Source organism: Coturnix japonica, chromosome 13, assembly GCF_054131305.1.
Source record: "Coturnix japonica strain WE chromosome 13, WE-NBRP24, whole genome shotgun sequence".
Taxonomy (NCBI): Eukaryota; Metazoa; Chordata; class Aves; order Galliformes; family Phasianidae; genus Coturnix; species Coturnix japonica.
Window position 1 is genome coordinate 13836811 of NC_140675.1, and position 21918 is coordinate 13858728.

Sequence of the window (21918 nt, forward strand, 5' to 3'; positions counted from 1 at the left end):
TAATAGGAGTGCTCAGCTGAAGTTTGGCTAGAAGGTTTGCATAGATCAGTGTTGTCTGAGCCTTGTACCTAGGCAAAATATAGGCTGGGCTGAGGCAGGTCTGCCACCTTTCCTGCCTCAAATGCAGCACTGGACAGGCACAGGGGTGTGATTTTAATTATCCAACAAGCAAGTCTTAGAAGTACAAAAACTACACAGTCCTTCTGCATATTTGTATGCATTTTATTTCAAAGACAAACGTATAAAACTTAGAACAATACAAACACCTGCAAGTTGGCTGAATTGCCTGATTAAAAACAACAAAAAAAAAAGACAGTCAGACATGGGAGGCTCACTAAAATTAAAGGCAGCAATCTATACAAAAGTAATGGATTTTCCTTTAATTTTTTTTTCTATCTCAGTTTTAGCAGATGAATTTAGAGCAGGAAGTACTGTAAGGTTCAATAACTATCAGACCCCCTCTTTATGTTTTGCTTGTAACTGTGAGCTCTGGCCTCAGCCACCCTACCCAGCCAGCAAACAAACTGTACTGCAGCCATTTTTATCTCTGTGTCTGCAGAATGACATTAAGGCAACGTAAGAGATGACATTCATAGGCACTACCGATGTTTTTTGTCCTCAGCCATTCAGAGGGTCCAGCCAATTCACCTTTGCCTGGCCAGTTTTCTACTACCCAAGTTCATGTAACATTAAAGTAAAAAATTAAATAGTACTTAAATATATATTTTCCAGGGATTAAGATAAATGCTGTTCACATGGCTGTAGCTGTGGGTTTCACTCCTCTGTTCTCCAGCACTGTCAGGTAGTCACAATATGAGGATTAATGCAAGAAAATTGTGATGCTTTGATAAATGGTGTTACAGGATAAAGACGTGCCCAAGGGAGTGAGCTAAGCCACTAAGCCATAAGTGACCTATGTTAAACAGGAGGTGCAGCATTCTACTACAGCTCTGCTAGTAACAGTAGTGTGCCCTCGTTAAAGCTCCCTGGCCATGGCGTGCATGCTACAGTATTAAGCCAGCAAAGCCATGTCTACAAGCCTTGAAAGCAGTGGTCCCTGCAATATGAGGCATGGGGTTCTAGTCAGCACTGGGCAGGGGAGGCAGGGCCTGGAGGGGTGGGCAGGCAGCTGACTGCTGCAGGGCCCGCTTGGTGACCGTGCTGCACCTCTGGAGGATCTCATGAGCTGAGGGGCGCGTGGGCACCTTGGGGGCACCGGTGGGCACCTCTGGGTCAGTGAGGGAGCTTAGGTCAGTAGCAGATGGCTCCACAAAGCCTGAGTCGTTCCTGTCCTTATAGGTGAGGCGTGGAGATTTGCTGCTGTGTGTGGCTGAGGTATGTCCAAGGACTGGGCTCGCTGCTTGCTCCACTTCAGGCAGGGACCTGGACAAGTCTGGCTTCCAGCTCAGCACACTTCTGGGCTCACTGCCTGAGCTGAGCGAGGAGCTGTCAGACTCCAGGTCTGGAGTGGAGATGACCCTAGGCAGAGATTGTGATCTGCTCCTTAAGCTCACATCTTCATCATTGCCGTCCCCTGAGGTGCAGTCCCGTGCTGTGCTGTTTCGCAGGGGCTGGGGAGTCGGAAAGGAGGAGCAGAGGTTGGGTGTGGAGATGTGGAGCCCGCTGTGCATGATGGTCTGCAGCCTGTGGTGGGGGTTCTTGTAGGCCTGGAGGCACATGGAGGGCATGTATCCTGTGCGCCCATTGTAACTGAGGAGGAAATGGGGAAAAGCAACACTGAAGGACTGTTCTGGCCTTGACAAAGGTGGGGGAGCACACAAGGCCATCAGGAAGGAGAAAGTATTCATCTCAAACCAGCTTTGGAAAAGTCTCCTTACCGGACAAGCCACCAGCCGTTGTCAGATCTCTTGACCACCTCCACCACCACGCCTTTGTTCAGAGAGAGCTCATCTGCTTTCTGCGACTCATAGGCCCGCATGACAAAGTACAGACTGCCTGGGGGGAGAAGGGAAGGCGACAGTTGTCTTAACAGGGAAAGCTGAGCAAGAATTCTGCCTAACTGCAGCCCCAGGCCTAGGGAGGCTTCAGAACATGATGGGTGAGCAAGGTGTGATCCTGAAACGAGAGCTGCTGCCTCAGACAGAAGCATACTCACCCTCCTCATCTGAGCTCCCAACATTCTGGATGTCCTTGTGAACACTGATCTGTTCCAGATACGAGGCTGGGAACCAGGCTATCTGCTTGTCTGCATTTTCCACAAGCCACCAGCCTGCAGCAAAAGAACAGAACAAAGTTTGTAAAGCCAGCAGAAAACAGAGAGATGATCAGTAATGTCCCAGTGTAGGGACACAGGCAGGAGCCGTAGGCAGATGTTCCACAGACCAGCACAGCGCTGGCACTTTGGCAGAGCTCTATCTAGACTAGGATGCACCGTGCAGGTGTGTTGGGCTCTGCAAAGCATTAAAAGCTTTCTGCTGGGAGTAAGGTCCTAGGTCTCAGCTCAGACTCATGCACCCCTCAATTAGAAAAGAGCAGATCACTTGTTTCCTCCTATCTAAATCCAGTTAAACACCCCACATGTACCAACGTCACCCATTTGCTTGCTGTTACAGCCTTAATGTTTTCCAAGCCTTAAATCAATCTAGAAATCTTTCAGCATCCACCCCTAAAATGGAAGGATCTTAATCAAACCTACCAGTCATGTCCTTCAGTAACACTTCAACAACGTCCTTCTTAGCGACTTTGAAAGTCTTGTTCTTTGTGTCTTTGGTTTCAAAGGTTTCAATGCAGCGGTAGCTCTCAGACACCTGAGGGTACGTAATGGAGAGCGGCTGCTGCTGCTGCACCTCTTTCTTCTTTTCCCCTCCAATTTCTGATGGCATGATTACAACACTGGAAAGCAAAGTTTGATGTTGGTTTACTGAAAGCTCAGTAAAATCGAGGTTATTCAGTAGACTAAGAGAGGTTTAGGTATCAAAACAGTAGCAAACCTCTGCTCTTCTGCTCCACAATGTAACTGGCATTTCTCTTCTATCTGTATTCTACAACATTTCTCTTTTATGCAGAGATACACAAACAAGAAAGTACAAATGGGGTTTCCCACCTGTCTTCAGGAAAGCAGGGGTCGAGGTCTTGAGTTTGTGCCTTGAAAAACTGAACCACATCTTCACCCTGGGAGATTTTTGCATCCACTTTCAGCAGTTCCTGTGAGTAAGTTTCCAGCAATTTCAGTCGCTCCAGGGACCTGTTTATCTTCCCACTCTTCTTCTGTTTCCCATTTATATCTTTAAAGTAACAAGAGCAAAGTTGATCCAAGACTATAGCGTACCTGAACCAGAGCAGCGTCTTCTGCCTGAGCATGGCAGTGCCCTGCATGTTGCACCCGCACCCAAAGCAGATACAGCTGCCTCTACCTCCTTGTTTCAAATATCTCTTGATAAAACCTTTGTATACCTAAGTTTGTCATAGTTCATGTGTAAATGTTACTAAGAGCTCTGAGCCAATAGAAGTGTAATACTCATCTACCAAGTGCTTTTATACCCCAAAACCAGTTGTTTCTGTGCTATTTTATGTCAATGATGTCCAGTGACTAAAGTCTATGTCATCCACAACAGCTGTTCCCAATGGCTGCGTTGTGTCTGTTGGTCCCTTACTCAGTGTGTTCTCCTCCTTACCTTTAAACCTGGGTATAGTGCGGTCAGATCTCTTGAGCGATCCGCTCTCAATGGGGAATTTCCTCTTCAGTTCTTTCTAGAAGCGAGACAAAGCAGTGAGTGGAGATGCTGGGCTCCTTCCTCCCTCCCAGGGACGTGGATGTTATTTTCAGGGAGTTATTCACTTACATGGAATCTCTTAAATTCTTCAAGCGTCCGGTAGATGAGAATGTTGTTTTGATCTGACCAGGACACGAACATCATGTACTTCTGAAAAAACAGAAGAGAAATAGAATGCATCCTTATCATAATGGTCAATATTGGATGTTTTCAAGCAATGAGCTTTTGACAGGAGCTCTGATTTAGTTTTTCCTTTGGGCTGCCAGATGGTCACAGTAAGAGATGAAATTAAACACTAAACCTATTAAAATATTTCCTTAATTTTAGGGTCCCAAATAAGCATTAAAAACAGGAAAAAAGAAGTCTGAAACAGCAGAGTTCAGGATAACCATTTTCTTATGAGACGGACAATTATAAACAAGTCTAAGGGACCCATGTCCTAGATAATAACACTTTAATAACACTGAAGGATATTGAGCATGCATATTGCTGAAATAACTAAAAATAGGTAATGTTTAAGGAGAAAAAAAACCCAACACATTAAGTTAAAATACCTTCTGCTTTCCGCACTGCATCAAGCCCACAGCCTTCACGTCCACTGGGAACCGGCTCATCCTCCCACACTGCCTGTCCTGCAACTGGAGGCTGAGCAGGGCACGGCCTCCTGCAGCTTAAATACACTGGGCTGGAGGGAGGGCACTGGCACTCAGAGCTACGCTCCTTCCCTGCTTCCTCCTCCGCCCAGCAGCTTGAGGAAAAACTCCATCGTTTTGCAATTATCGCATGCCTTTTCCCTGCTCCCCTGTCTTTAATGTGCAAATACTGAGCACAGATGGTGGGGCATAGGTCATGGAGCTGGAGAAAAGCGTCTTATCTTATCGCATCCTTTGGAGAATACTGCCAGTAAATGACCCATCCCTGCTGCCAGGGGGGTTTGTCATCCCTAGGTTCATCATTTCTGGGTTAATATCATCCCTGGGTTTCTATTATCATTGGCTTCATCATCCCTGGGTGTTAGCAGAGCTCTCTGGGCGGCAGCAGTAGCAGCTGCTGTTCTCAGACAGCACACTGCATTTCCTTCAATGGATGCATTTATGGCTCTGCTGTACCAGCACCTTTATGGGAGCCACCTGTGGCTGTAACAGCTTGGGCTGCAATCACAGCGTTCCCCTGAGCTGATCACAGACATGGTTGCAAATCGCAAATCAGCCAGGATTCCATGCGCAAAGCAGCTGCTACAGATCACTCTTCTTCACTAATTATTCTTACCTGTTTAGTAAAAGGAGCCCTGATAGCCCTATTCACATTCATGCATTCTCACAAAGAAATGGGAGATGTTGATGCTATCGTTGCCACAGCAAGGATGAATGAGTCCCAGGGGCTTACAGGAAGAAATCCCATAGATTTTCATGTGTAAATATGCACCTGAGGCACCCTGAGGTCCTGCCTCAGGCCTGGGAATCTACCTGCACTCAGTGTGATGGACAGGGAGGTGGAGAACACCTCCCAGGAGAGCCCTGAGGTCATGGCTCAGCTGCAGCAGCCAGCAGCACAGCCTGCCTGGTGGGAAAAGCCCAGCAAGAAGATGGATTTGCTTCACTGCAGAAATATGGCTCCTTGCTGCCCTCAAGGCATTGCCTGATTGGTAATTACAGCCCTGGATGGCCGTCCTCTCGCTGACCTGTGGCTGTGGCATGCCTCAGGTTATGGCTTGGTCTAGGGGCATCTGTGTGATCTGGCCGCTTGCCCTGCCTGCTCTCCCTTCTTTGATGAAGCCTTGAATCATTATCATTATTGGAGCTCAAACAGAAAGGCTCAGCCCTGCCTTCCCTTTCATTTTCCAATTACACCGAGCTTCTTAAATCCCTCAGCAACAGGTGCAGAGGACCTTTCATCTATCAGCAAAAAAGAAGAAAAAAAACCACAATCAAACGACACAGAATCCCATTGGGAAGCCAGACAAAATAACTTCTGGGCAGCTGGAAAATACACTAATTAGGGCTTTGGTCTCATGAAAACACGTGAGGCTGCCCCTGTCCTGCAAAGTGGTGGCTGTTGAGGGCAAAGGAGGTGTGTTGGTGAAGTCTGATCTATTGCTGCTGGATCCCTGTTCTCCTTTGTTAAGGAAAAGTTGTACAGCGAGCACCTCAGTCCCATGCACACATCTGGTGGGAAAATCCCTTCCGTGCCTTCTCCGGGCACTCCCTGGTTGACAGGATGACATAGGTACTGCTGTACAAGGCAGACTTGCTGCAACAAGGTCAGATCGCCCATCTCTGCTTGCAGCTGGTCCAGCAAAGTCACATGCTGTTAAACCTGGCTGGCTTTTGTGTCAAGAGAAGATCTTTGCATCCAGTGGGGTCGCTCTTTTGGCTGTTGGCATTTGCAAGCCACCAATGGAGGTGGCAGCTCTTCCAGCAGCAAAACTGTGCTTTGGGATGGAGTCATGCGTGCTGGTACCATTGCGTGGCCAACACCAAGCAGAACACGCTGTGTTGGTTTTCTGTCCCAGAGCAAACACAAAGCACAATGCATTTCCAAAAGTGTAAATGTTTAAAACTGTTTACCCTAAATGGGAGAAGCCAAAGAAAACCAAAGTCTTCAGACGTACCAGACCACTAAAGGAAGTTTAGATACCTTTCCATTCTGTGTCTGTAAATACTGTGATTGCCAGTAAAGCAAGAAGAGGAGGTAATGGCCTCGTTTTTGACAATTCCAGAAGCTTTGCCACATAGAAAGCATAATCCAGTGCCACAACAGAAGGGTGAGACTATGTAGAGGCTTGCGACCATCTGGGGCTCCACCACTGCATGGAGAGCTGATGTTCTGGGATAGACTGCATGGTGACAGGGATCTCAAAGCAAAGCATGAGCAAAACTAACACCCGTGGTACTAGAGCACCCTCAAACCACCCCAAAGCCATTGCAGCTCAGTGCCATGCCTGCAGGGATAGATGGAGAACAAACCAGAAGCATTTACTAACTCCACTTCTGTGTGGGCTCATTTGGGCACAAATCTCTTCAACAGTAAGTTGTGCCTACTACTACTACTATATGGCTCCTGCTATTTCTATATCATCCTGCACAGAATCTGTACCTACAGGTGTGTAACTATTAACTGCAGTCAGGAGTGACTGCCGGGAAGGATAGCATTCAACTCCAAGTATCAGGTGTTGTCATTGCATCATCAGTCTATATTTACACAGCTTCTGAGATACAGCAATTAATTTTTCTCTGATGGATTTACGGAGTACAAAGGAGATCATCAAATAGCAGGTAACGCATAGCAGGGGACTGTCCAGCTTTGAGAGGGCAGAGTGCAAACATAGATTTTTCTCCACAATTACTTCTTAGTGTTTTGAACTGGAGGGCAAACAGGAGTGAGACAATCATCTGAACCAATCCTACATCCACAAGAGCCACAACTCGAGCCTTGCAGCAGCTGCTTCCAAAGCCCAACAAGCAGCGATCATCTCAGAAATACACATGCATGAAAAAAAAGAAGACCCGTATTACAAACATTCTCTTCCACATACAGGATTAGGTCTGAGCTGCTCGTGGCTGTGGGTGTGTGAGACCTGAACTCATGCATTTATCTTTTTATGTTCTGCACAGGAACTGCTGGACCCAGTAATCCCCTGCAAAGTCACTAGGGAAAGGCAGAGAGGAAAAGTCCTCAAAGCACACGTAAGATCCTACAGCTGCAAGACAGAGAGAGCAAAAGGAAGGTTTGTGCCAAGGGTAAGGCAGAGGGGGGCCTTTGCTGTGAGTGATGCTGGTATGAGAGCTCAGACTTCTCCCCCATCACCTTCAGGATCAAAACCTGCCCTTCGCTGTTCTTGAAGGTCACTTGTGATAGCACATAACCTATCAGCACCTCTAATGAAAAGGCCAGCTGCTAAAAGCTGATTCTTAAGAGCACAAAGAGGTTTTAGACTTCCATTAAATAGAGAAACAGACACTGATTAAAGGGAAAAAAAAAATCAAACACCAGAGCTGACAATAATACCCTTCACCTCATAAACAGTAAGAAGTCCAACATTCACAAAGTCTGGAACAAGAGATTTTACAGTACTTTATCCAGAAGAAGGTATTTGATTTCCTCCTAATTCCTGCAGCTGCTGCATAGAATGAGGCATTTTTCAGTGTGCAGCTGAATCCAATTCAGGTCACAGTTATATCCACGGCTGAACTTCACCAGTGGCTCAGTCCCTCATGGAAGATTTCCTTAATGATAATCAGTGAGGGACTAAGCAGGAAGAGCTGTGATAATGACCTTATGTGTGTAATAGCTGGAGCCTGATGCAGTGGGGCTACGGGACCTCTCTGTCCATTCTGCAATACCTAGCAGTGGAGTCTTCATTTGGATCACAGCAAATTGCCCACAGTACAGGCTGATGTCCTGCCATGGGCACCCCCACTGTTGTCCCCATGCTCTGGGGTCTAGACCGGTCCCAGGTTACTGGCAGCACAATCCTAGACCCAGTTGGTAAAAACCCCAGACCTCACACCCACAGGGTGAAAGTACAGAGCAGATTTGTTGGTTTTCCCTTAAATGCCCTCGGAACACAACCGCCAAGGGCAGGGGAGAAAGCTGTCTTCCTCAACTGATATGCTCGTAACCCATAAAACACTAAAGGGACATTTACAAAGCACCTGTTGCAACTATTTCATAGCTCCTTTGTAAAAGTTGTGTGTTTTCCTAAGGTTATGCAAAGGGCAAAAATGTGATTCAAAAATAAAACTTCCAGGAAGGATAAAGATGAAACTTAAGCCTATGGCTTAAGTTTCCTAGCATTATTTCCTAGAACAAAGAAGCAAGAGGTGTTTGGGGAATGTTTTTTTACGGTAAGAGCACAGTGTGTATTTGCTGAGCCCCACTGCGAGGTGGGATGGAACCTCAGGAATTCTGTGGGGAACATCCTCAAGAACACAACCCAATGGAAACCAAGCAAGGATCGGCCACAGCAGAAATACTGTTTTTACAAGGCAAAAACTATTCTTCCTTCACACTAAGTATGGTAAAATCTGGTCACAGATAAAACCATTGTATTCCTTGTAGATTAGTCAGAGAGATGCTCATCATTCTGTTATCTTTTCCTCATTCCCCACCACCAAATAGAATATTCAAAGTGCCTTACTTATCTCCCTGGAGTTTCCTTCAGCACCGGGAGTCCAAGTTAAAAGCTCATCTTTATTTCAGAATGGAGGCGGCACCTTTTTGTTTCTATTCCCTTTCGTGAAGCAGGGAAAGCAGTGTTTAATCCTCACTTAACAATGTAGTGTAGAGAGAAGAGTCTAATGGAAACCAAACTGTTGATGATGTTAATCCCTAATGAGTCAATGCACTTTCATAGTAATTGTTATATGAGGAAAATCTCTTCCTCCTCCACCTGTTTAGATTTACTGCTGTCCATTTTGCTTTGATCTACTTCTGGAGAAAGGAATCGTGCAAAAGTCAGGGAGATCTGCAGAAGGGTGAGGAAAAAGATAGAACCCCCAGGAGCACTGGTCTTATACAGAGCACTGCTGAACAGATCTCAGTATCCCAGGACAGATGTGGTCAGGGTCTGATGTCTGTGGCAGTGAGGTGTGAGGCACAGCTGTGAGCTCCTTCCTGCTGACAGGAGACAGGTTCGTGTCTTATGAAACTCTGCAAGTGAGGTGTTTGTTGTGTACAAGCAAAGCTGTTCAATATATATGAATCATATGCCTAGAAATATACATCGTGTTTTTCAGCTGCTATTTCCTAGTTCACTGTGAGTTCTCAGCAAACCGCGTGACTAATTCTCAGTGTTGTCTTTCTAATTAGCTGGACCTGAGGCTCACATTCTTACCTGTGCACAGGTGTCAACTTCCTGGCAGGGCAACAGTTATATTCAACTGTAAGTATCTACGCAACCATCCCAAAAACACAGTGATAGTCCTGAGAGGTATAGGGGAAGTCCTGAGAGGCATGGGGATGCCCTGGGAGGTTGTGGGGTCTCCTTCTTGGAGAGGTCCAATCCCACCTGGATGTGATGCTGGGCATCTGCTCTGAAGCAGGGCGAGACCAGAGGGACCCAGAGATGCCTCCAGCCTCATCCAGTCTGGGATTCTGTGAAAATTCTCTAAAGCACTTAAAACACATTCATGAAAAGTCAGTGATGTTTAAGTTCCCAAGTGAAGCAAAAGCCTCTGCAAGTATCATTCCCTATTCTCAGCTCTAAATCTTGTAACAGACAAGTACATGCCAGCAGGCAGCCTGAACTATTACCTTTTGATATCGTTTGCATCCTAGAAAGTGGGTCATAAGGGCAGCAGCAAGAGCTGTGTCCTCTGTCTGTTAGTTGCACCAGTTAGTTGTGAAAATTAGCAGGTTTTCTGCCAACATAACCATGCCCAAATGCACACAGCTGGGGGCCCAACTGCACTGAGAAGAGCTGCTTGGCCTTCCTCAGAGTCTCCCTTCCTTAGTTCTCCCCTCCTACTTTGCTGCTGCTCTCAGCCCAGAGGGTGAGCAACAGAATGCGTGCTTGGCCTCACACACAGCTCAGCTCCTGCTTCTGCTTCCTTCCCTGTGTGCTCACTATCACCTGCCAGCTACTGAGCCAGTTTAGTGAATGCCAAGATAAGAGCAGAACATCAAACAGCAGTCTTCCACTCAGAAACACAAACACACCCTTTACTTTTTTTCTCCAGCACTGAGTTTACCAACACTTCCTGGTAATTAGCGTCATTACATCCCCTATTCCAGTCACTGAGAGACTGTACAGAAGATGTACCTGTCCAGTAGGCTTTGGTGAGCCCTGTCTTCCAGATATAATTACATCATACAAGATATGGGTGTGTTGTTAGCAGAGCCTGCTGCAGGTTATCGCATGCCTGGACTGGGGCTGAGGAAGCCTCACCTGGGCAGTACCAGGGTGCTTCATATCCACTGCAGGAGGTGGTCAGACTGCACTTAGAGACAGGAAAGTGTATTCCTCACTGTGATTTGGATAGGAGCATTGCAACATTTCTGCTCTTCTTGCTCTCTCTGACCAGAAAAGGGGCAGACGGAGCAACACTGGGCACAGATAGCATCTTAGGAGAGCAACACTGAGCACAGATAGCATCTTAGGTGACAGCTTTCTTTACGTTTATGAACTATTTGCCTTCAAATAAAAATTCATCTTGCTGATATTTTAACTGACTAAATAAATGGAAACACTAACAAGAAAGCAAACAGGCCGTTAACAGCCAATCAAGGACACCGCTTTGACTTATAAATGTCTCTGCAAAAACGTAATTGCCAGGAGGCAGAGCAATAAAGCACAGCAGGAAATTCCCCCATGTCTTTCCTAGATACCAACATACTCCTTACTTTAGAATTTAAAGCATCATTTAAATATTTACTGGTGAAAAGGAAAACAAATATAAAGAATATCTTTTCCTTTACTAGGTTGACCCTTTCATGCACGATATATCTTTGTATCTATAGTTGTCTATGACTTCAGACAAAGCCAGTAGCTGCAGTTGCTCGTGTTTCTTCTCCTTCCCACGTGAATAACTGCAGCAAAATGCCATTCCCACGCAGAGCACACTAAGTTTTGAAGTCTTATTTCTAAGGGCAGCTCTTTGAAGCGTTTTCTTTGCTGTGTTATCTACCAAAATTGTTTTAGCACGTTAAGTACATCACAATGTAAGAGCTGGAAATGAGCAGTATTTTCCCAGCCTCTTTCACACAAGTGGTGTCTCTACAGAAGCTGCAGCACTTAAATTAATGACTTAGACAAGACTCGAGGTGCATTTCAATTAGCTACAGAACATCCAGGAAGGATCGGCGTGTGGAGATGTGCGGCCATGTCTGCTTATGGAGGGCTCCTTCACCACAGCTGTTGGACAGGGGAGGACGGTGCTGACCTAATGGGAGCAGGGCTGAACCAAAGAGAAGGAAAAAAGAACAACTCTGTGATTTACATCCACAAAACCCCCCTTCAGCATCTCGAGGGGATAATTCCATGATTTTTAGACCCAAACCGCCCCCTCGCTGCCAAACGACACGGCCGCCCCTGGCCCACGGTGCACTGCGGCGCCAAGATGGCGGCGCCCAGTGAGGGCAGGCCCGGCCGCGGCGCCTCATCGTTCCCTGGCACTGAAGGCGGATCTTTCGCTTTTCCTTTCACCGTTCCGCCCGGAGTTGCCGGCTCCGGAGCTGAGGAACAACCCAAGAAGCCGTGTAGGGCCTGTACGGATTTCAAGAGCTGGCTCCGAGAGCAGAGGAAGCAGCAGGCGGGCGGCGTGGTAAGGCAGGCGGGCTGTGGGGCTGCACCCTCCCGCTTCCCATCCCTGGAGGTGCCAGGGGGGCTCCTATTTTATTCCCTTCATGCGTGTGGCACTGGGCGCTGTTGCTATCCCTGCGCCCTGCTGCCTTCTCCTATAGCTCTATCCCTCCCTCCTCAGGCCGCTGTGGAAGAGAAGGAGCCACCCCCTGATTGCCCCCTGGACAGCGAGCAGCTGGGCCGCAGCACCTGGGCCTTCCTTCACACCATGGCTGCATACTACCCCGAACGGCCCTCAAGAACCCAGCAACAGGAGATGAAGGATTTCATCCGCCTCTTCTCCAAGTTCTACCCGTGTGAGCACTGTGCTGAGGATCTGAGGGAAAGGTGAGTTGCCTCATCGGTTTCTTCTGTGTTTTTTTTATTTTTTGTTATTGCTGAAGGGGCCTGAAATGCTGCCCTGCTGTGGGTGTTTGCATATCTTTGCTCTTCCTGCTGTTGGGGTTTATAGGCACTTGAACTGGTTTCTTCCGTTGTATAGATCAAAGACTTATTCAGAAGACAAATACCTTGTCTAGTGCTGTTGGGTTAAGTGCTGCCTCCAAGGCCTCCCTGAGGCAGTTTATGGCTTTCTGGTTTAGACTGGACTTGCACACAACCAGAGAATAAACCAGCACTTGGAATGATTCAGTTTTTGGTAGGCAAGTGTGCTTATATCTCAGAAGAGCCACAACCTCCCACCATTGGAGGCAGACACTTGAAATGATCTGTGGTATCGGGTAATTTTCTACCTCTGTCGCTGTCAACACGTTTCTCAAAAATTTGAACTTTTTTTTTTTTTTTGCTTTTATTTTGGATAATGAACATGCAAAAAAGGCTTGAAACCGAATTATTAAGTATCACTTGGCAAAAGAACTGCTTAATGGTTTTCATTTATTGCTTTGGTAAAACCCTTTTAAAAAGTCAATGTATTGATAATTGCAAGTACTTTTTGCTGTTTATCACAGCTAAGCCTTTTGATTCCTCTGCTTTTTACGATTGACAAGACTAGGAACTGACTGAAACCAGGTCAGTTGTGATCACTGGCATTTTAGTGTGGATATTTGGCCTCTGATGATTAAGTGTGCTCTGTCTTGGGGTCCATTTGGAGTTCTCATGGTAATAGAAGTGGAGACTGGCTGTCTGCGTGCTATGTGCCTGCTTTGGGTATTGAAATTGGTGACTAAAGCAGTAACGTTTGTTTCCTCTTCCCTGTTTGCAGATTGCGAACAAATCAGCCTGATACTAGCAACAGAAATAACTTCTCCCAGTGGTTATGTCTTCTTCACAATGAAGTGAACAGGAAACTGGGCAAATCTGAATTTGACTGCTCTCGTGTGGATGAGCGCTGGCGAGATGGTTGGAAAGATGGTAGTTGTGATTAATCCATAGGGGACTGCTTTGGAAATCCAACAGATTCACTCTGCTGTTGAGTCACTGTGTAGAGATGTGCAAGTAAATATGTGTGAGCGTGTGTGTGCATGACTGAGATGACTTGTGGAAATAAAGGTGGAACCAACTCTGAAAACCAATTTGAAAATCTTATGCTCATAGCACCTGGATAAATGGTTGTATCAAATGCATTGTCTGAGGAACTGAGGCCTTACATGTGGCACAGGAATTGCCAGAAATATGTGAAACTGAGTTACTCAACAAAGCCGTGGATACTGTTTCATGACATTTCCTTATTTTAGGGGCATTTGCTTGTATCTTTGACTTGAATTCCTGTTCCTTGCACGCAGTTGTAGAGAGCTGCCCTGTGACATTTCATGTTTATTTGCAGTTACTATCCTGATGTGTTTGGAATTTCATTGTCATTTTCACTTCTTTTGTTCTGATAGGGCAAATTCCTGCTGTCTATATCCCTTAAGCTTTCTTAGAGATCTCTGATGCTTGTTGTTAGACTTGCTAAAAAGCAGGTACATTTAATTTAAATGCTAAAATCACAGAACCTTGATTTCTCATTTTATTTCTGTTTCAGTTTATCACATAAGAGTGTATCATAGAAAAGAGACTAGAACAGGACCAAAAGAACTATCAAGAAGTATCAGCTGGGTTAAATTCAGATGTTTTAAACTGATTCCTCTTTTTCTTTCAATCCAGAAGTAGTATGACAAGATCTACTGAGCTATTTGCTTTTAAAACTGACAACTTTTCATCTCTATGATTTCAATTGCAAAGACTGCTGTAACGATCTGAGACTGGTATCTGTAATGAAACATATTCAGATTTGTTTAGCATATTGTGTTTCTAAGGCATCATTTGTGTTTTGCAATTCGTGATTGTTACTTATTGATTTGGTTGATATTTTGGTTTTTTCACCTAGATAAAAATCTCTCTGGAACAAAAGGACTTTAAATACCTTTACGATATTTGAGTCTTCTATAAGACTGATGTCAGCTTTAGATAGAATTATTGTACAGAAGATTCAAAGGATTCCCTCTGTAGAAACTGGTTTGTTCTATTGGCATTTTCCTTACATCAGCTATATTGCATCAGTGTTACTGATGCATAAGTGTGAATTTCAGTTTCAAGTGAAATAGCAGCATAAATGATACAATGAATATAAATGCATTTCTCTACAAAGCCACACAAATAAGTCTTAATACTTTCAAACTCTTAAAATATACAGAGATATTTTGCCCTTATTGCATTTTTGTCTGGGAAAGTTTGCAGGAGTTTTCACAGATCATGATAATAGGGGCCTTTTCCTTCTGTACTTCCTGCAGAGCTTTTCCTTGCGTGTTTTAATAAGCTTCCTTGTTTCATGCGTTACAGTTGGTATGTAAATTTACTTTTGATGATAGAATGAGAGGTTCATGGTAATGGTACTTTTATAACAGTATCAGGGTGACGATAGCCTATATGTGAGAACTTTGATCTCCAAACCTTCACGTGTGGGACTCCTTACTGTTTAGAAAAGCAATTAGAACTTTGGAAATATATTTGAATGTTTTATGGTGTCCTAAAGCCTTTTCAAGTTGGCCTGTTAAAACAGTAAGACACAAATTTTTATGGACTGGTTATTCTTGGAAGTTTTGTTTGTCAGTGTTCCTAAACACAAAACCAACAGAAGTGCTGAGTGTTTTATGAAGTATATGCAATCTGACTTCCTACCTCATGGTGTTGTGTGAGCTATTAAAAGTGCTCAGAATGTTTCTCTCTTGCATGCAGGAGGGCTGCTGCTCTGTCCAGGTCTTAACAGTGTGGAGAGGTAAAAAAAAACCAAACAATTAAATTGTGCATCCCTCTCAAAATCAGTGAGAGTGGCCATGGCAACACAGAACCTTGGTCTCCTTGTGTTGTCCAAGGAGATGGTGGAGTTGTGTGCAAGGAAAAGCTCCTGCCAGCAGGTACTGTTTTGTTCTGACAGTGGTGCAGAGGAGGAAGAGCCTTCAAGCTGAAACCATCATTTTCAGTGAATGAGTCCATACGGTGAGGGCACAAGCACTGGCTGCCAGGATGTTATTAGGGCAGTTTGTAACTTTGCTAAATAGCCATTTGGTAAAAATTTATGCTTGCACTCTGTTCTCTCATATTTGTGGCTTTGCAGAGAGTTCTGACTTATTGCTTCTCAGACATAGCATCTCTGTGAATTGACTGTCCAAAGGAGGATATTTTGCTGCTCATTTATAACACATTTAAAGATTTAATTGTATGTATGGAATTTCTATGGAAGATTTGTGTACATAAAAAGAAAGGGGAATATGTGAATTCTCTCCTAAATGCACTTGATTATACCTAGTTTTAAAAATAACTGTATTCAAATTATATTTCCTGTCAATGTGAAAATAATAAAGCAACTGAGTTTATTCCTAGCTTCCCTGCTGCGTGAAGTCTTAGGAAGAGGTATCACAGCGTATTGGTATGTCTAACCTTCTGCTGTCTGTGTTTGACTGCTCTGCTGAAGCGTGATTCTGTGTGTATTGATTGGTTGAGGTGGGGCTGCAGTTCATTCTTTTCTGTTGTGCTTCTGAGTTGAGTCAATTCTCTTCAAAGCACAAAGCTGTAAGAAGCAGCAGTGATTTTGCAGACCAGGTCCTCGCCTGTTAGTTTAGAGATGTTTTATTTTTTTTTATCTGGGGACCGGTGGGACACTTTGTGATATGCTTCTAACAGCAGTGAAGGTAGCATTACAATTGTAATGGCTTAAATCGTGCTGCAGTTGAGCAGGATGGCAGTTGAGGGTGCCCTCCACTGGAGGGCAAAGTCTTTAACTGCAAACTCAATCCACAGCCATGCAGAGATAGTGAGGGGAAGCTGCTTCCTATCAGTACGAGGAACCCTTGCAAAAAAAAGTGCAGTCAGGAGCGGGTGGTGATTAAGAAGATGTTGTGAGACCTTCCTTGGTCACTGCTGCTGTGTGGTTGTCACCTAGGTAATCTTTCAGCTTCGCAAAGGACTTAATGTTTTCATGGACTGGTTTTCATTCATAACTGACTTCTCTTTCCTCCAAGAGCAAAGAGCAGGGAGCCACAAGGGGATTGTCTTCATGAATGGGAAGCAGATTTGCTTGAGCAAGTGGCAAGTGCAGATGTTGACAGAAGCAGCGCTATGCCTTTAATATTTTTTCAGGGATTAGCTGTTCCTTTGCAGTGTGTTGGGTCTATACAGTCTCCTACTTGCATTAAGATTCTCCAGAGTGGTTTTGAATGCAGGTCTCTGCAGCCTGCTACAGGTTGTGGGTGTTATTTCTTCATGTTGCAGTTTTACAGTCTTGGAGAGGGCGAGGGGCTTGCTCTCCTCCTTGCTCCCCTCTCCTATAGCGTTGTTTTGTTGATGTTGTTCTTTTTTCCCATCCTACAAATGGGTTTTTGTCTGAGTGATGGAGAGGAATTACTCAATATTTTGTATAGTCAGGAATAAGCTCTTCAGTAGAAACTGCCAATAGGGTTGTGTGAAGTCAACTCTGATTTTTTTAAGGCTAATAGGAGAATGGAGGTAAAAGAAGTAAAGCAAAACTTGTAGCACATAAGGTGGTCATCAGGTAGAGCAGACAAGACTGTCAGCGCTGGAGTCAGCTGGGACACTGGTCTGGGTTGGCACATGTTGGGAGGAAATGTATGTAACCACCGTTGCTACTTACTTGCCAGCTCGGGTGTTTGCATCAATGCACAATGAATTCATAGTCGAGGTTAGTGAAGGCTAATCCAGTCCTGAAAGTTGCCCTGATGGGCTCACAGCATCCAGCACTGTCTAGACAGTAGCTCTGGCATTCAAACCTGATAAGTTCTGCCTCTTTACTGTGACCTTGCTTCATTGCTTGCTGCTGAAAGGTGCCCTCTGTTTCTATGCTTTGTCCTTGTGCCGGCTGTTGGGTTTTCTTTAGAGCACTCCAAATGCAGAAGTCTCTTCCTAGCCCAAGATTTTTTTTTCTCCCAAGTATTGCATACCATCGTGCATCTTGGCTTCTGTCTTCTGTTACGGCAATGTTCTTCTCAGGTCTGTGTTAACTACTGAGAAAATTTGCTTTGCACATTAACCATGTGAACAGTAGGGGGCAACAAAGTGTGTATTTAGTTGACGTTCCATTTCTTCCACTTCTTTAGAACATCAAGCTGCTTCTGTCCCTTTTGTGGGTCTGTGGGTGGAGATTTTGGTGACTTCAGTTACTTTGCAATATGTGCAATACCTCTTCTCTAATTGCATGAGTTACAGGCATATGACTTCAGCTGTGGCAGCCCCCAGAGGTCCCTCAAGAAAGGGAACAGCTGAGTTGAATTACTGTCTTTCCCACAGCAGACACCAGGTAGCATTCTCATGCATTCTCTCAAAGCTTCTGTTATACCCAGAATGCCAAGCTTTAGTTATAACTTATGTCCTGGTGCTTGGTGTGGGCTTTCCTATATAACACAGTGTTTGGTCAGGGAAAGCCAGGCTTTCTCTGCTTCCTCTATCACTGACATCAATCTCACAGTAGTGTGAATAGTGGGTACTGAGACTGTGCTTCATGTGATGCTCCTTAGATGGGGTAAGAGGTATGTGAGATACATGAAACGAGGCCTATGTGGGCAGAGTGTGGCTGCAGATTCGAAAGTTGAATTCTTAACCACAAGCTTCTTGCTAGATTCCAGGTAAGTCTTTTGTAGCTACACTTCAGCTTCTGCAAAATGGGGATATAAATAGCAGTTTCACCAGTCTTGGCCTGTGTTTTGTATTTTGAAGGCAGACTCTTTGAGGGAGGCTATTCTGATGTGTTTGCACTGTGCAGTCCCAGATTGTTCACTGTAATAAAATCACTCATTTTAATCTGTCCCACAGATCTCTTTTATGTCAGGTTACATCTTTCTTTACAATCCAAGGACCCTGTTTGATATTTGTTGTGTTAAGCAAGAAGGCATTTCTTATTCTTGGTATGTCACTACTAGTACCATGTTCACTGTGCAAATGTTCTAGCTGTTATTTTGCTTAGAACTCACTCTATGGATGTTGCACTGCAGTGTAGCTCAGGCAGAAACAATAATGCAATATCTGAGCTGAGAGAGCTCTGTTGGACATAGAGATTAATGCAACTCAAATGAGAATTGCGGGAACTGTGCATGTCAGGGCATAGCTTGAGCTGTTCGGAGGCTGCCCCGTATCCTTGTAGCTGTCAGCTCTGCTCTCATTATCATACCTCCTTAGCTGTAACAGCACCATGCAGGTAGCAGAATACAAGCAATGAAGTCAACTTTTTGACCAGGACCTGCACAGTGTGACTACTTGTTGTGGTCCTAACAAAATCAGTTTGGAAAATAACTAGGGATCTTATTTCCCATCTCACCTCGCTCTTCCCAGTTTGTTTATATGCTGTCGCATAGCAGAGTTCAGCCCAGGTACTGAATCAGATTAGATTACTGATCTGCAGAAAGCCCCAAACTTTTTGTGTCATGAAAGATTTTGAGAAGAAGCGAAGAAGTTGAGCAGATAAGACATCAAGCCTGCAACTTCAACACTGAAAGCATTCGGAAACCTGGTTCGTTTTTTACACAAGTTCTGACATCTCTTCTAAACAAATGTTGTCTTGATTAATTGAATTCTGCTACCCAGATCTCCCCTTATTTTTTGCTTATATTTCCATGGTAAGTGCTGAATCCCACTTAAGAAATGGCCGCATTTCAGAAGCGGGTGAGTAACCATCTGATATGGGATCTTTCAGATATTTTTTGATCTCTTAGAGCGCATGGCAGGAAGTAGCTTTCTAGTGATGCAGTTCTAAGGTATTGATAATCAGGATGTCTGTTCTCTCTGTTACTGGATGCTGATTTTTCTAAGCACCTCTCATATATAATTCCATTGACTGTCCTGTTTTCTAAAGACTAATGGCCAGAAGCAGCATTAGCCGACCTCTGATGAATGTAAAGCAAAGTATTTCAGAGTAAGAAGTAAATGAACATATATCAAAAGGACTGCTTCAAGCATGCTATTCAAGCAATGTAAAGGGCAAGCTCTTTTACCACCTGCGCCTGTACAAAAGGCATCAGGCCTCATGGAACTGCTGAAATCAATGGGCTGCAAACCATGGCTGAAGCCTGCCTGTCTCCCTCAGGCCATGCTGCTGCTGCAGAGTGCTTGCTTTCAGCTCATCTGAATTGCTGGGCTGAAGCAGCTTCACTATAAATACATTGTCAAAGCAATTCTGAGGGCTGGGCAGTTTCACATCAGTATTTTTCTTTGGGGTTATTAAAGTAGTAATCGAGGCCAATGAGTTGTTTCATTTGCAGAAGCAGTGGGGCATTCCACTGCTCCCCTCTGCCACAGAGAAAATCTGATCTGTCTTGCTGGAAGAACTTGTGTTAACTCTTCCTGTCCATGGCCAGACTCCCTCTGACCAGATCCTGATCCCAGGAGTGGCAGCACTTACATTATGGAGCAGGATGCATTAACCTCAGCAGTATGCCAGGAAACTTCTCCAAATAATGTTCTGGATCATAGAATGATGCTGGCATGGCTTACGGTCCTGACTAGGTGACTAGGTGGCAAGCTGCCATACATTGTTTATGTTTAGATATATACCCTTGGACAAAGCATTGCCACTCATACCTTTGTGGAACTGACTGAAACCAGCCCTTGGCTGAGTGGGTAGAACTGATTTGAATGGGTTTGGAAGGAGGTGGCTCCTCATCTTGTTTCCTCAGGGTCACTGCATCTGGGTACTTACGCCCATGAAAACCAAACTCTGTGTGTGTGTTGGAGGCAAAGATTTGGGAGTCATTGTGGCTACAGGCAGCATGAGGCAATCCCTTGCTTTGCACCACTGAACTTGTATAAAATGGGCAGATCTCAGGGACCTGTCTGCTTGCAGCTCCATTTCCTCCTTGTCACTGAAATCTGGGGGGCACAGTAAATGCAGACGACTGTGAAAGCTGCATAAAAATGCTCTGGGAAGTGCATTTCCAAATGCTCTTCTTTTTCTCTATTTGATGAGGAAAGTGTTCAAGATCTTTGCCTATTGCTGCTGTTCCACTATATCTGGTGAGTAAGAGGAAGAGTAATAGAAATACAGTTTACATGCAGACTAGAGATGGCTACTAAACAGATTCAGGCAGTACCCTGGTCTTGTTGTTCTTCGGGTTGTCCAGAACATGCCCTGATGGCCCAGCTGGGCAGTGGAGCTGTGGCACTGAAAGCAGAGCTGCAACCATGGGCTAAGATGACTTTTTCTCAAAGCATTAAAATGTCTTTTGAGGTCACTGGAACAGCTGCGTGTAAACTTCTGAAGCTGTTTGAAAATCTCACTTGTGATAACCCTTTAGTTAGTAAAATGGGAATTGCACTGAGCTGGTGACACTGAGGAATGAAAGGCTGACTCATGCTTTTCCTGCTGAGAGTCAGAAATAAACCCTAATCCCACCTACCAGAAAGAACAGACACACAAAGGTGCAGAAGGCACCAGTGAGCTGGAGCTGTGGCCCAGCATTTGGCAATCCTTTGCTTTTTGCAGCCTTTTGCACAATGAGGGATTAGCACTCCTGCTCCACCCATACCCCATGTGATCCAACAGCAACAGCACAGGTCCCCCTACAGGGACAGCGAGCTGCATGGATCTGGGGGGAGGTGGTGATGGAGCACCTGCAGCCCCCAGCTTTGCCTGCAGGCCTGCTCAGTGCCAGCCGTGCATGCGTACTGCTCCCTGCGCCTTCCCTGCAGTTCCTGTCCGAAGCAGAGATGATGTCAGAGTTGTCATGGTATCGGTATCTATGGAACCAGGATCATCGTCACGGTGCTACGAAAGCTAAGGAGCCAGGTCCTGGAGCTGTGGGGGGAAACTCCCTTTGTAATAATTGAGGGTTTCCCTCTGCAGGCTTTCTGTCCTTTCTAGCCTTCATCTTTTCCCTGGGGAAGGGATGGGTATTGGCCTCATCCTGTCCCATGACTCTGGTTGTTTCCCTTCCCACTCAAGCAAAGTGGGAGCTCCATCTGTCTTTGCTTCCTACCACTTTGCACCAGGTCTTTGTGGTGATCTGGCCCCATTTGTGCTTGAAGTCACAGCACCTCTGCTCCAGCAGCATGGGTTGCCCTGGCTATACACCTCAATTTGGTGTGGTGACCGTAGCTGTAGTAAGGTGTCCCAGCTGCAGAGTGGTTGCTTCTGCAGGCTGGCCGTGTTCCGAGAGGTGACCTCAGCCACAGCACAGTGACTGCAGCTGCACCATGGGGACTCCAGCAGCAGCAGCACATGTTCCACAGCTATAGCACTGTTGCTCAGTAATGATGGTTGCAGCACAATGTCCCAAGTTACAGCATAGTGTCCCATTGTAGTGTTTTCATCATGGCTGTAGCACAGTGCCCATGGCTGCAGCATGGCCATTGCATGGTGTTCCTGGCTATAACATGGTGTTCACAGTCATTGCATAGCACTCGTGGTCATTGCATGGTATCCCTGGCTGTAGCATCACGCTTACAGTCATTGCATGGCGTCTC

General features: G+C 45.3%; 2 protein-coding genes across 2 annotated transcripts; one reads left to right on the forward strand and one right to left on the reverse strand.

Annotated features, from left to right (window-relative positions):
• Nucleotides 1–187: 187 nt before the first annotated feature.
• On the reverse strand, nucleotides 188–4824 carry NOXO1 (NADPH oxidase organizer 1). Its single transcript, XM_015876916.3, has 8 exons — nucleotides 4289–4824; nucleotides 3804–3884; nucleotides 3636–3711; nucleotides 3065–3245; nucleotides 2657–2853; nucleotides 2117–2230; nucleotides 1839–1956; nucleotides 188–1710 (listed from the first exon to the last, which is right to left on the reverse strand). The coding sequence occupies exons 1-8, from the start codon at nucleotides 4346–4348 to the stop codon at nucleotides 1080–1082; spliced, it is 1458 nt and encodes a 485-aa protein (XP_015732402.2). The 5' UTR covers nucleotides 4349–4824; the 3' UTR covers nucleotides 188–1079.
• Nucleotides 4825–11775: 6951 nt separating this feature from the next.
• Nucleotides 11776–15833, forward strand: GFER (growth factor, augmenter of liver regeneration). Its single transcript, XM_015876917.3, has 3 exons — nucleotides 11776–11998; nucleotides 12158–12363; nucleotides 13238–15833. Exons 1-3 carry the CDS (start codon nucleotides 11795–11797, stop codon nucleotides 13398–13400), a joined length of 573 nt encoding a protein of 190 aa, XP_015732403.2. The 5' UTR covers nucleotides 11776–11794; the 3' UTR covers nucleotides 13401–15833.
• Nucleotides 15834–21918: the final 6085 nt, after the last annotated feature.

Coding starts and splice junctions, on each gene's coding strand:
- NOXO1 (XM_015876916.3), bottom strand. CDS start 4,348: ATGAGCCGGTTCCCAGTGGACGTGAAGGCTGTGGGCTTGATGCAGTGC. Junction 3,712..3,803: donor AAGAATTTAAGAGATTCCAT/GTAAGTGAATAA, acceptor TCTCGCTTCTAG/AAAGAACTGAAGAGGAAATT. Junction 1,711..1,838: donor AACGGCTGGTGGCTTGTCCG/GTAAGGAGACTT, acceptor TTTCCTCCTCAG/TTACAATGGGCGCACAGGAT.
- GFER (XM_015876917.3), top strand. CDS start 11,795: ATGGCGGCGCCCAGTGAGGGCAGGCCCGGCCGCGGCGCCTCATCGTTC. Junction 11,999..12,157: donor AGCAGCAGGCGGGCGGCGTG/GTAAGGCAGGCG, acceptor CTCCCTCCTCAG/GCCGCTGTGGAAGAGAAGGA. Junction 12,364..13,237: donor GCTGAGGATCTGAGGGAAAG/GTGAGTTGCCTC, acceptor CCCTGTTTGCAG/ATTGCGAACAAATCAGCCTG.